The sequence below is a fragment of the Cynocephalus volans genome, chromosome 3, assembly GCF_027409185.1.
Source record: "Cynocephalus volans isolate mCynVol1 chromosome 3, mCynVol1.pri, whole genome shotgun sequence".
Taxonomy (NCBI): Eukaryota; Metazoa; Chordata; class Mammalia; order Dermoptera; family Cynocephalidae; genus Cynocephalus; species Cynocephalus volans.
This window is the reverse complement of record NC_084462.1, coordinates 75,817,850-75,831,272: the sequence shown is the minus strand read 5'-3', so window position 1 is coordinate 75,831,272 and position 13,423 is coordinate 75,817,850. Positions and strand designations below refer to the sequence as shown.

At 34.6% G+C, this 13,423-nt stretch overlaps 1 protein-coding gene across 13 annotated transcripts in view; it reads right to left on the bottom strand.

Annotated features, from left to right (window-relative positions):
- The window catches only part of HERC1 (HECT and RLD domain containing E3 ubiquitin protein ligase family member 1), a 211,728-nt gene that overhangs the window by 120,130 nt on the left and 78,175 nt on the right, over nucleotides 1-13,423 (bottom strand). For all 13 annotated transcript variants that reach the window (XM_063090802.1, XM_063090801.1, XM_063090800.1 and 10 more), the window contains 5 exons: nucleotides 12,777-12,904; nucleotides 10,102-10,246; nucleotides 9,829-10,000; nucleotides 8,504-8,638; nucleotides 8,015-8,180 (listed from right to left, as the gene is read on the bottom strand). In XM_063090802.1, coding sequence (XP_062946872.1) covers nucleotides 8,015-8,180; nucleotides 8,504-8,638; nucleotides 9,829-10,000; nucleotides 10,102-10,246; nucleotides 12,777-12,904 — 746 coding nt within the window. The remainder of the gene's footprint in view (nucleotides 1-8,014; nucleotides 8,181-8,503; nucleotides 8,639-9,828; nucleotides 10,001-10,101; nucleotides 10,247-12,776; nucleotides 12,905-13,423) is intronic.

Sequence of the window (13,423 nt, the reverse complement as noted above, 5' to 3'; positions counted from 1 at the left end):
AACGTATAGTCTAATGGGATAGAAAGACCCTGAGCAAGTAATCATAAACATGAAAAGAGTCACACAGGGAAAGTAAAAGGAAGTGGGACTTGTATGGGCATACACACACACACAAGGGCAATTAATGTGGCCTATGGGCTCATGAAAAGTCTCCCCAAGGTTTAGGCATTTAAGAATTAAAGAACTAGCAGGATTTAGCCAAACAAAGGTATAGGTAGTGGGAACAGCAGAAGGAACAGCTAGCTGCATTATCTTAGGCCTTATAACTTCTCTGGATCATGGCTTCTCCATCAGTAAAATCAGAGTGTTGGACTAGATAAATTCCATAGTGCTTTTCAGTTCTAATACTCAATTTTTCTATAAGTCAATGCTTCTAATTCTTTGAATTACTATAATGACTGAAAATTTCAAGTGCATAAGAAGAATCAAGAACCCTTCCATCAAAAATCATGTGTCCTACAACACAGTGAAGAACTGGAAGAACCTTTAATGACTTCCTCAGGTTACTATAATCAAACTAAATTTTAGCTGTGGAAATTCAACAAAGGTGACTATAAGGATTAAGGACTAAATGTGTGTACTGCTTCTCCAGAAGCCCCTTTAAAAAAAAAAAAAAGCTTTTTCCAAAAGCCTCTAAAAGTATGGGAGGTAGAGGGGCATAAACAAAAAGACCCCAGAAAATGGTAAAGAAGAAAACAGCATCAAAATTTTGGAAGCAGAAAGCAACAGATACAGAGTTAAAAGACCTGAAAAGGCTGCATCTTAAGTCAAAAGTGAGAAAAACCAAAAAACACTGATTTATACTGTAGAGGTCCTAGAGGCTCAGGTACTTCTGCAATAGAGAGCAAAGAAGATGCTCAAAACAGAAGGACTGTTTGAAAGCTGGTTAAGATAACAGGCACAGTTGAGGGTAGGAATACCAAACTGAAAATGGGATCATTTTAACAGAAACTGTTCATTGTGAATGTTGAGACTCCAGAGCTCTTCAAATCCCCCCCCCCAGAAGAATGTCACCCAGGTTTATACCTTCTGGCAACAGATTAGAAAAGCCTTCCTTTGGGGAATCTGCGTAGCCTGAGAGAAAAAGACCTTAAGGAGCAGACATCAAGTTTTCCCACCCCACCTCCCCAACCCCTTCCCCACAACCTCCAAAATAGCTCAGCCACATCAACCTTCCGAAAAATTTATGAACCTCATCCATGTGCACAGGACTTTCAATCAGCCTTTTACAGTAACACTCAAATATAATTGGGCAGCCAAACCTCATTAGAAATTTGAGGAGAGCCTTTATTATGAAAGACAGAGACTAAAATTAACAAAGAAAGTCTAATTTTTTTTAAAAAAGCAACTATATAAGGAGAAAAAAACTTAAGAATAAATAATATCTTCAAAAAAAAAAAAAAAAGAAAAAGAAACCAGAACAGGAGGCTATCAAAAAGAGAACACTCAAAAAATAAAGAAAAGAGCTCTTATAAATTAAAAGATTAAAATTAAGGTGTTGGGATGGTTAAAAAAAATAAAAAGATAACAGAAAAAAGAAAAAACTTCAATAGAAGGGTTAGAACATAGAATTAAGTTTCTCATAAAGTAGAGGGCAAAAAAGATGGACAACAGGAAAGAGAATACTATACAAAGAATTCAGAGGACTGGTCCAGAAGGTCTAGTATCCCAATAATAAAGAGTTCCAGAGAGAAAGAAAACACAAAACAATAAAGAGGAAATCAACAAAATACTTCAAGATAATTTCTTAAAACTGAAGGATATCAGCTTCCAATTTAAAGGGACCACCCAAGTATCCACCACAATGGATACAATCAGGACCCATGTCAGTTCACATCATTTTGAAATGTGAGAACACAAACTGTTTTAACTGTTTTTGTTTGCTTGCTTGCTTCTTTGTTTTGCTGTGCAGAAGCTTTTTAGTTGGATATAATTCCATTTGTTTATTTTTTCTTTTGTTGCCTGTGCTTTTGGGGTCTTGTTCATAAAGTCTTTGCCCAGTCCTACTTCCTGAAGTGTTTCCCCTGTGTTTTCTTTTAGGAATTTTATAGTTTCAGGTTTTATATTTAAGTCCTTAATCCATTTTGAGTTGATTTTGGTATATAGCAAGAGGTACATGTCTAGTTTTATTCCTCTGTATATTGATGTCCAGTTTTCCCAGCACAACTATTGAAGAGGCAGTCCTTTCCCCAAGGTATGCTCCGGCTTCCCTTGTCAAATATCAGTTGGTTTTTAAGTATGTGAGTTGATTTCTGGGTTCTCTATTCTGTTGTATTGGTCTGAGTGTCTGTTTTTATGACAATACCATACTGTTTTGGTTACCATAGCTTTGTAGTATAATTTGAAGTCAGGTAGTGTGACACCTCTGGTTTTATGTTTTTATGCTCAGGATTGCTTTGTCTATTCAGGGACTTTTGTTATTTCATATGAATATTAGGATTGTTCTTTCTATTTCTGTGAAGAATGTCATTGGTATTTTGATGGGGATTGCATTGAACCTGTAGATCGCTTTGGGCAGTATGGATATTTTCACAATGTTAATTCTTCCAATCCAAGAGCATAGAATGTATTTCCATCTTTTTGTGTCCTCTTTAATTTCTTTCAGCAGTGATATGTTGTTCTCTTTTAGAGATCTTTAACTTCCTTGGTTAAACTGACTTCTAGGTATTTTATTTTTTTAGTGACTATTGTAAATGGGCTTGCTCTCTTGATTTCTTTTTCTGCTACTTCCTTATTGGAGTATAAAAAAGCTACCGATTTTTGCATGTTGATTTTGTCTCCTGCAATTTTACTGAAATCATTTATCAGCTCTAAGAGTTTTTTTGTGGAGTCTTTAGGTTTTTCTAGGTATAGGATCATGTCATCTGCAAACAGGGGCAGTTTAAATTTGTCCTTTCCAATATGGATGCCCTCTGTTGTTTCTTCTTGCCTGATTGCTCTGGCTAGTACTTCCAATCTATGTTAAAGAGGAGTCATGAGAGTGGACATCCTTGTCTTGTTCCCATTCTAAAGGAAAAAACTTTCAGCTTATCCCCATTTAGTATGATACTGGTGGTGGGTTTGTCATATATGGCTTTTATCGTGTTGAGATACTTTTCTTCTACATTTGCTGAGAGTCTTTAGTCATGAAGGGATGTTGAATTTTGTCAAATGCTTTTTCTGTATCTATTAAGATAATCGTTTGATTTTGTTGATGTGCTGTATCACATTTATTGACTTGCGTATGTTGAACCATCCTTGCATCCTGGGATGAGTAACACTTGATCATGATGTATATACTGTTTTTGATATGTTGCTATATTCTGACTGCTAATATTTTGTTGAGGAATTTTATGTCTATGTTCATCAAAGATATTGCTCTGTAGTTTTCTTTTTTTGTTGTTGTTGTATCTTTGCCTGGTTTTGGTATCAGGGTGATGGTGGCCTCATAGAATGAATTTGGGAGAATGACCTCTGTTTCAATTTTTGGAATAGTTTGGAGACAATTGGTGTTAATTCCTCTTTAAAGGTTTGGTGGAATTCACAGTAAAGCCACCTGGACCTGGGTTTTTCTTTGCTGGGAGACTGCAGATTACTGTTTCAACCTTGTTGCTTGTTTATGGTCTGTTCAGGTTTCCTATTTCTTCTTGATTCAGTCTTGGTAGTCTGTATGTGTCCAAAAAATGTATCCATTTCCTCCAGGTTTTCAAATTTCTTGGCGTATAATTTTTTATAATAGTCTCTAATGATTCTTTGCATTTCAGTGGCAGAGGTTGCAATATCTTCTTTTTCATTTCTGATTTTTGTTATTTGGGTCTTCTCTCTTTTTTTAGTGAGCATAGCTAATGGTTTCTCTATTTTGTTTATCTTCTCAAAAAAACAAGTTTTTATTTCATTTATCTTTGGTATCATTTTTTGGGTCTCCATTTCATTTAGTTCTGATCTTAATTCTTTCTTTCTGTCTACTAATCTTGGGATTGGATTGTTTTTCTAGTTCTTTCAGGTGTAGCATAGGTTGTTTATTTGAAATCTCTCTATTATTTTGATGCAAGCATTTATTGCAATAATCTTCCCTCTTAGTACTACATTTGCAGTATCCCACAGGTTTTGACATGATGTGTCTTTATTTTCATTAGTTTCAAGAAATTTTTTGATTTCCTGTTTAATTTTTTCTTGGACCGATAGGTTGTTCAGGAATATGTTTCCATGTGTTTGTACAGCTTTCTCAGTTTTGCTTGTTGATTTCTAGTTCAAATCTGTTGTGATATGAAAAGATTCTTAAAATGATTTCAGTTTTTAAAAGTATGTTGAGACTTCATTTGCGACCTAACATATGGTCCATCCTTTCTTCTGCTTGTTCTAGCCTGCTGCTTAAGCTATTGGTTGTGTTTTTTATTTTGCTGATTGAATCTTTCAGTTCCATGAATTCTGCTACATTCTTTTTTAAGTTGTTAATCTCTTTGTAAATTTCCTCCTTCACATTCTGGATTTTTTCTCTCTCTCTCTCTTTTTTTTTTTGGTCATTTCATTATATTGTATGATTGAGTCTTCTCATATCTCATTGAGTTTTCTTAAGATTATTGTTCAGAATTCCTTTTCAGTCATTTCAAGGGTTATCTGCTCTACAGGATGTGGTATTTGAGAATTACTGTGTTCTTTTGGTGGTATCACATTTTCCTGAATTTTTATATTTCTAGTATCTCTATGACAATGGCTGGTCATCTGGTAGAGCAGTTGCTTCTTCTATTACTCTGGAGTGGGATTCGAGGAGAGAGATTTCCTCTTCTTTTTCTAGTCTCTGCTGGTGATTCTCTTTGTATTAATGCAGCTGAGTGCCTGGCACGCTGCCTGCACAGTGGCTATGGCTATGACTGGCGGCAAGCCACTTTTGCAGCAGCCATGGCTGTGACAGTGGCTGTGATGGGCCACCTGTGTGCAAGTGGTGTGTTTGGCATGATTCTGCCTGCTGCCAGGTGGGAGGTACTGCCCTTGGCTCCTGCCTATGACCCCGTGCATGCTCCTGCCTGCTGCCAGGCAGTGGGGACTGACCAAAGCTCCTGCCTAGGACCCTGTGAATGCTCCTGTCCCCACATGGATATCTTTCCATTTGTTTAGGTCTTCTTTCTTTCAATAATGTTTTGTAGTTTTCACTGTACTACTCTTCCACTTCTTTCATTCAATTTATTGCTAAGTATTCTATTCTTTTTGATCCTTTTGTATATACACTTGTTTTCTTAATTTCATTTTTTGATTATGCATTGCTAGTGTATAAAAATACAATGGATTTTTGTATGTTGCTCTTGTGTCATGCAATCCTGCCAAACTCGTTTACTAGCCCTAGTAGTTTTTCTTTTGGATTCCTTATTTCCTTAGGATTTTTTACATACAAAATCATGTCATCTGCAAACAGTAATAGCTTCACTTCTTCCTTTCCAATTTAGATGTCTTTTATTTCTTTATCTTGCATAACTGCCCTCGCTAGGATAGAAATGGCAGAGTGGAAATCCTTGTTTTGTTCCTGTTCTTAGGCAAAAAGACTTCAGTCTTTCCCCATTGAGTATAATATTAGCTGTGAAGTTTTCATAGATACCCTTGATCAGGCTAAGATACTTCCCTTCTACTTCTAGTTTGATGAATGTCTTTATCACAAAAGGATGTTGAATTTTGACGTGTTTTTCTGCATCTATTGAAATAATCATGATTCTTTTCTTTATTCAATTAATATGGTTTATTACACCAATTGATTTTCTTATTTTGAATCAACCTAGCAATTCTGGGATACATCCCATTTGGTCATGGTGTATAATTTTTTAGATAAGTTGCTGGATTCAGTTTTCTAGTAGTTTGTTGAGGATTTTTACATCAATATTTATAATGGATGTTGATATGTAGTTTTCTTTTCTTGCTATGTCTTTGTCCAGTTTTGGTTATCAGGGTAATATTCATCTCAGAATATAGTTGATAAGTATTTGCTCCTCTTCTATATTCTGGAAAAGCTTGTGAAGGACAGGTGTTAATCCTTTAAACATTTAGTAGAATTCACCAGTGAAGCCATTTGGTCTTGGGCTTTATTTTATTTTTTTTATTATTATGAATTCAGTCTCTTTACTCATATTAGGTCCATTCAGATTTTCTATTTCGGCAGTTTGTTTTGGTGGTTTGTGTCTTTCTAAAAATGTTTTCATTTCATCTAAGTTATCTAATTCATTGACATACAATTGTTCATAGCATTCCCTTATAATCCTTTTGATTTCTGTACGGTCGGTAGTAATGTATCTTCTTTCATTCCTGACTTGAGTAATTTGAATCCACTTTCTTTTTTTCTTGGTCATTCTAGCTAAGGATCTGTTGATTTTGTTTAAAGAACCAACATTTAGTTTCACTGATTTTCTCAATTGTTTTTCTATCCTTTATTTCTTTAGTTTCACTCAAATATACATTATTTCCTTTTTTCTACTTGCTTTGGGATTACCTGGCTCTTCTTTTTCTTATTTCTTAAGGTGGAAGGTTAAATTATTGAGGTGATATCTTTCTTCTTTTTTAATGTAAATGCTTACAGCTATAAACTTTCCCCTAAGCACAGCTTTAGCTGCATTCCATAAATCTTGGCATGCTATGTTTTTGTTTTCATTCATCTTAAAGTATTTTTTAATTTCTCATCTTTTCTTTGATCCATTGGTTATTTAGGAGTATATTGTTTTTCATGACCGGCACTCAGCCAGTGAGTGCACCGGCCATTCCTATATAGGATCCGAACCCGCGGCGGGAGCGTTGCCGCGCTCCCAGCGCCGCACTCTCCCGAGTGCGCCACAGGCTCGGCCCTAGGAGTATATTGTTTTAAAATCACTGTACTTTCTATCCTTATCTGCTGAAAAGAGCTTATTTTTTATTTTCTGTGTACTGTATTACAAAAAGATTTTTTTTAAAAATTCCCCAAATGTAATATTGTATTAAAATACAAAGTAAGCTTTCTCAAACTATACTCTCCTTATTTATAATCTCTGTTCTATTCTAGGCCACTTATTCTTCCTTAAGCCAACCTATCTCTCCCATCTCTGGCTGGGGTTCTAGTAGATGACACAGTCCATTCATTCAGTTAATACTATTGACCAGGCCATGCACTAAGTGCTAAGTATACAAAAATAAATAAAACTGGGGTCCTTGCCCTAAGAAATTCATCTTCTGGTGAAAAAGACAGACATATTTGTGAATAAGCAACTATAATACAATGGAATGCAATGCAAGCATACATGAGAGAAACTTAACCTGGTGGGAGGGTCAGGGGATAAAAGGTTTCTCAGAGATGCCCTCTGACCTTTGTCTTTAAGGATGAATTAAACAAAAATGTCTACTCTCACCAAGAAAATTCCTATTTCCTATTTTGGAAAAAATATCCAATTGAAGTTGTCCGATGTACTGTTGAATATACAGTCATGCACCAAATAACGTTTCAGTCAATGATGGACCACATAAACAATGGTGACCCCACATAAGATTAGAACAGAGTTGAAAATTCCAATCACCTATTTACATCTAGCTGTCATAACATTGTACTGCAATTGGTTTATCTTTTAAACATTTAGTGCAGCCTAAGTGTATAGTGTTTATAATGTCTCTGCCAACTCACTAATTCAATAGAACTTCTAGTCCTGCAAATTCCATTCAGGGTAAGTGCCCCAGACAGGTGTACCATTTTTTATCTTTTATACCATATTTTTACTGCACCTTTTCTATGCTTAGATATGTTTAGATACACAAATACTTAACCCTGCATTATAACTGCCTATATTATTCAGTACAGTAACATGCTATACAGGGTTTGTAGCCAAAGAGCATTAGGCTAGGAGTGTAGTAAGCTATACAATCTAGATTTGTATAAGTACACTCTGTGATGTTGGCACAATGACAAAATTGCCTAATGACACATTTCTCAGAATGTGTCCCTGTTACCAAGCAACATATGACTATATTATATACCTAAAATATCAGGGAAAGATGTGGCTTAAGATCAGATTCACAAGTCCTATTCTCTTACCTCTTGTATTTCATCAGGGACAGTTGAGTCCATCAGTCTAAAGAGCAAATTTCGAAGTGGACCAGCCTGCCTCCCAAGAATGCTGGTAGCTACCCCTCCAGCAAGTGCAAGAGCAAGGTGATTTGAAAGCAGCCGTAGGCACAACTTGAGGAAATTGTGGTGTTCCCTGAAACCAAATGAACTGCTATAAATTTTTGGAACAAAGAAGTACATGTACTAGCCAGTTCGGGTAACATTTTTTCCTCTTTAAAAGTTTTGTGAAGTCATGACCAACAGTAATTTTTAAAACATGATTTGTGAAATTATGTATAACTTTTTCCTACAGGTTATTATCAATAAGTATCTAAGTTTAGCTCTCTTCTAGATTATAGAGAAGTTTCTATAATTTGGGGGGAAAAGCAAAGAAAGAACAGTAAGTCAAAACTCAAAAGGAGTAATAAAAGGAGTGTGCACACACACTTACAGCACACATAGATATATATAACATACCTTGATGAAGGGAAAGGGAGTGGAGGAATCTCACTGTTTATTTTATCACAATATCTCTCAAGAAAAGAACGCAGGTGTGAGAAGGTACTCTCTTCAAGATCTACACAATAAGGTCTGTGCCATGCAACAACTTGTCTAAAAAGCATCATAAGAAAATCATAAAACAGCCTTAAAATGAAGTGTTCTGAAATGTTCATACACAATAAAAAACAAAAATTAAAGCATATTAAAGCAGAACAATTTCAACAAGATACACTGAGGACATTCTTGATTATGAAGGTTATAAAACCCTTCATTTTAGCAACTGATGAAAACCAAGAATTTGCCAACTTCAAGAAGAAAATCTATAACTACCACATGTTTTTGCAGGTTTGGATATCCACTCACCTGAAGGCAGAGGGCTGAGCCACATAATCCAGTAAAGCCCCTTCTGTAATATGTACATTTCATATTAAGAAAAATACTCTAACAGTATAGAGTGATATACTGAAATCTGTTAAAAGAAAAATCCCTGAAATCTCTGTGAAGATTTTCAAGATCTTGGGGCCCAACTATCTATATATGAAGTGGGAAATTTCAGATTTAATCACAGTAAATTGTTTATATTCAATCTATTTTGGGCTTTTGTTTGGAAGCAACCATTATCTATAAATATTTTTAATTGGTTAGACTGTCATAACTTTAAGAACCCCACTGAATCAAAGGTCTAGAATACATATATAATACATTCTAAGTTGTAAAGTAGCTCACATGCATCCCCAAATATCTGAAACAACCCAAACATTCCTTAATATACCATTTCCTAATATTGACTAAAAATCACCTACCTGATTAGCTAAAAAGATATGGTTATCACTGCAGGAAAAAGCTAAATTTCTACAAAAAAGAACCTCTTAACCTAAAAGTATTGTCACTGATTGTTTGGTAATGGTTTTAAAAAACCAACCAGATATAGGACACTGAGGTTAAACAACTGTTTTAAATCAATTAAGCCTAGTTCTGATTTTAATTATTTTAATTTCCTCTTGATATGCAGACATTTAATTTTTAAAATCAGTATGTGAACACAGGGAATTCAAAATGTTTAGAAGACACTTAAATTAAGAAAATAAGGTCTTAAATACAGGGCACAACTTCTTGCTTATAAAACAAATCTAACCTCAACATTCAAATCAAAAGAAATCTAGATGCCATTTCTATGATAGTAAAAAATCAATACTGGAATGTTCAAAAGGACATTTTATGAACAAAATACAATTATTTGTTCTTCTTGGTGTTTCTGCTGCTGTTAAAACACACGAATTTTTAAATGCAGGCACTCTTACCTGTCCCTAGGAAGAGCAGTCCATGCCAGACTATGTGATGTTCCAGCTGAGATCTGCTGAATAGCTATGCCATCTAAACCACTCACTTTCTTTGGTTTAGTAATAGGACCTGTGGAATTTCCTTGACCACACTGCCCCATTGAGTTATTGCCCCAGGCATAAACTTCATTATCTAAAAACAGAACATAAAGTACAAAAAAAAAGCCAAATTTAAATGTAATATATTTATGGAAGATAATAGTTAATACTATTTTTTAAAAAAACAAATTTTACCATGAGAAAGAGCCAAACAATGACTGTCTCCAATAGAAATATCGACTATTCTTGTGGCAGCAAGTTCTTCAATAAGCTTGGGTCTCAAAGCAGTAGCTTCTGAAGATCCACAACCTAGACAAGCTCCACAACCCCAAGCATAGACCTGAAAAAACAGAAATACACTTCACATAATTTCTTGAAATGATTAGGTTGTCGTCTTAAATTGTTAAATATTATCTATCAGACAAGTGTGAGGGTTGACACTAAATAACATTCTAATGTTAAAATAATATTTACTGTTTTGCTCATTTTAAAAACTGTTACAGCAATTTATTGTACTATTTTTAAACATTTATTGCATAGGCAGACAAGCAGCTAAGCTGAAAGAAAAATAACTGGTCACAGAAAAAAAAGAAAGATCTTCTGAGAGATTCTGCTAAATTTACTAATTGGCTTATATTTTGTTATTTTTGCCCAATCTTGGCAGCTTTGGAAATACTGTCTTAAAACATCTCCTTTACATGTTTTCATTCTGCAGGTGAGACCAAGATTAGACCAAGGTGTGATCACATAAAATGGACTATATAAATCACAAAACTGAAGTTTATGATTCAGTTTAAAAACTACCTCACACCTCATTCATGTATCAATTTTAATTATCACTTACAAAGAGGGCCACATGAAGCAGTAGTCAAATTAGTTCCCCTTGAACATCTTCATTTTTAACTAATTAATACCAAAATAACCACTGACTGATTTAAGATGCTTGGGGAAAGGGTTAGGGGCAGAAAAAAGGAAGATAAAAATATGAATGACTACCAATTTGGCAACTTCCAAATCAACAAAATCAAAACAATCAGCAAAGTGAATTATTTTTTTTCCTTCCGTGGGTTTTGGTAAGATCATGTAGACTCTTTATGCCATCAAGTTTTGAAATTTTGTGTGTGTGTGTGTGTGTGTGTCTTATAATTATTTTAGAAAAGACTGCTGCTGAGAGGTTAAACCACTTCAACAAAAATTGAACAACATATACTTGTACCAGTTGCCAGAGAACTTAAGACAAGTATAGAATACAATAAAATTCCAGTACAGTAAAGGCATATTTTAGAAGAGGTGAGGAACTACAGACAAGGAAAGTGAAATAATATACAGTCAAAATCATCACTGAAAATCTCCTAAATTATTCATTAAGTATGATGTCACACTGTCACTCAGGGAGGCCCACCTAGCTAGAATTTTCTCTTGCAGTGCTCCTAAAGTTGAGCACCAGATAAAGAAATACTTGGCTTGCATATAGGGACTGGACCATGTTGTACAAAAAATACATACTCTACTTTAAACATAAGAATCACAGTATGATGGGAAGTTAGCACTGAAGAGGCCTCAGGGGACTGAAATGGACTGAGGGAAAAGCAAATGTTGATCTTCTTATGATCAACAAGTATAATGGCAGACAGAAACTACCCTTACCATTTAAATGCATTTCTCTCTCTCCCTTTATTTTTTTCTAAGAATATATATTTGATTTCATTTACCTTTATGTATTCATGATACAACTATTCTATAGAGCAAATAATTTATAAGTTCCCTAGGAATTCAATGCAATACATTTATTATTATTATTATTTGCCTCCAACTAATAGTTGAATAGTACGTGACAATTTATAGAAACTTCCAATTCATATAACTATCTTATATAATCATTTGTAGGCAAAGCAGAAATTATTACCCCTTTCATAAAAAAGAAGCACATGACACTCAAGGGAAGTCTGTGATTTGCCTGTGGCAATTAAGTGAGCACATTCGGACTACAATTCATGGATTCTTACTACAAAACCCATAGTGAAGAACATATAAGAGAGAACTTTTTAAGGCAGCAACAAACTAATGTAATGAAACACAAGGTAATAAATAGTTGGACTTAGACTTTTTTAGGACATAAGGCATTCCAGTCTCTCAAAGAAAAATTAAATTATATGCTAATTTCCACTTTCTTGCTCATCTGCCATGTGAATTAGTCAGAAAACATTGCTATACCACTGCTTGGCACATAATGAGATCCTGTATGTGAGAGAATAAATGGTCAGCTCACTTTTTCACCGCCATTGCTGATATACACAAGGCGGCAAATATTGTCAGTCTATCACCAACCTGACCCCTTCCTATCACAAACAAATAAAAAGGGGAATTGTCAAAATATGCATGTAAAAGTCCGAAAGATTATAAAGGGATCATAAAATTTTGACTAGCCTAAGGCTGACTAACCCTATTTCTCAGAAACACTTAACCCTCTCAGATTATTTTCCATATAGAAGTGCTCTCTTTTTGTAATAACCGTCTTGCCTTCTTAGTTCATATCACTGGTTCCATCAAGATCTAGTCTTGCTCTCCCCCAGTATCCATGATTTTTAGGAAAAGGTTCAAGGGGTGTTGAATGCTAAAAGATTTTATAAAACCAGCTTAATACAAGGAATAGGGGGCTGAGGGAATGTTTATCTGGGTCACACAGGCCAGGTCAGAAAACCAGGTTCCTTCTCAGATACTCTACTTCGAACAGGAGAAAATATTTTATTTCAGTATATAGCCTAAAAATGTATTTCTTTTAATTTTAAAATTTAAATAATACTATTACTTTCTAGTCATCTAGTCCTCTGAAACACTCTAATTCTTTTATGTTCATCCCTTAGTCCTACCTGCCCTGTTGATGTCAAAGCAAGTGAAGACTGGCTCCCAGCACAAACTTTGCGAATGAACATTCCTTGTAAAGCTTCAATAACTTTAGGTTTATACACTCTATTGGTATCACCATGGCCAAGTTTGCCTATAAAAACAAACACACTCAAGTTCAAAAATTTACTTGTTTTAAAGAACCTCTATTTTTGTAAGTACTAAAGTTGATAAAGGGCTCTAATCTTTGCATCACTGACCTGATAGATGTGGAAAGCTACCATATAAGTTTCTGACAGCACAGGATTTTAACAAATCAGCATTTTTGTTACAAGAAAGCTAATAACCAACAACAAATAGCTTTTTGCATCTTAATTTTAAGCAATTAAAATCACTTTAAAAGAGAAATGGAAAATTATTTTGCTATCTCTCTCTCTCCCTTTAATGGTCATATTTCTAACTTCAAATTTGCTCATATAATATACAGGTCCTATACAAGAATGCATATAATTTTTAAAATTTTTTTAAAAGATTCAATAGTTCATGAAATAGAAAATCTGGCAAATCACTAAAGAAGAAAAACAAATGGCCAACAACATATAAATCCAGCCTCACTAGGAATCAAGGAAATACAAATTAAATGATACCATTTTCACTATTGAAATTATTTTTT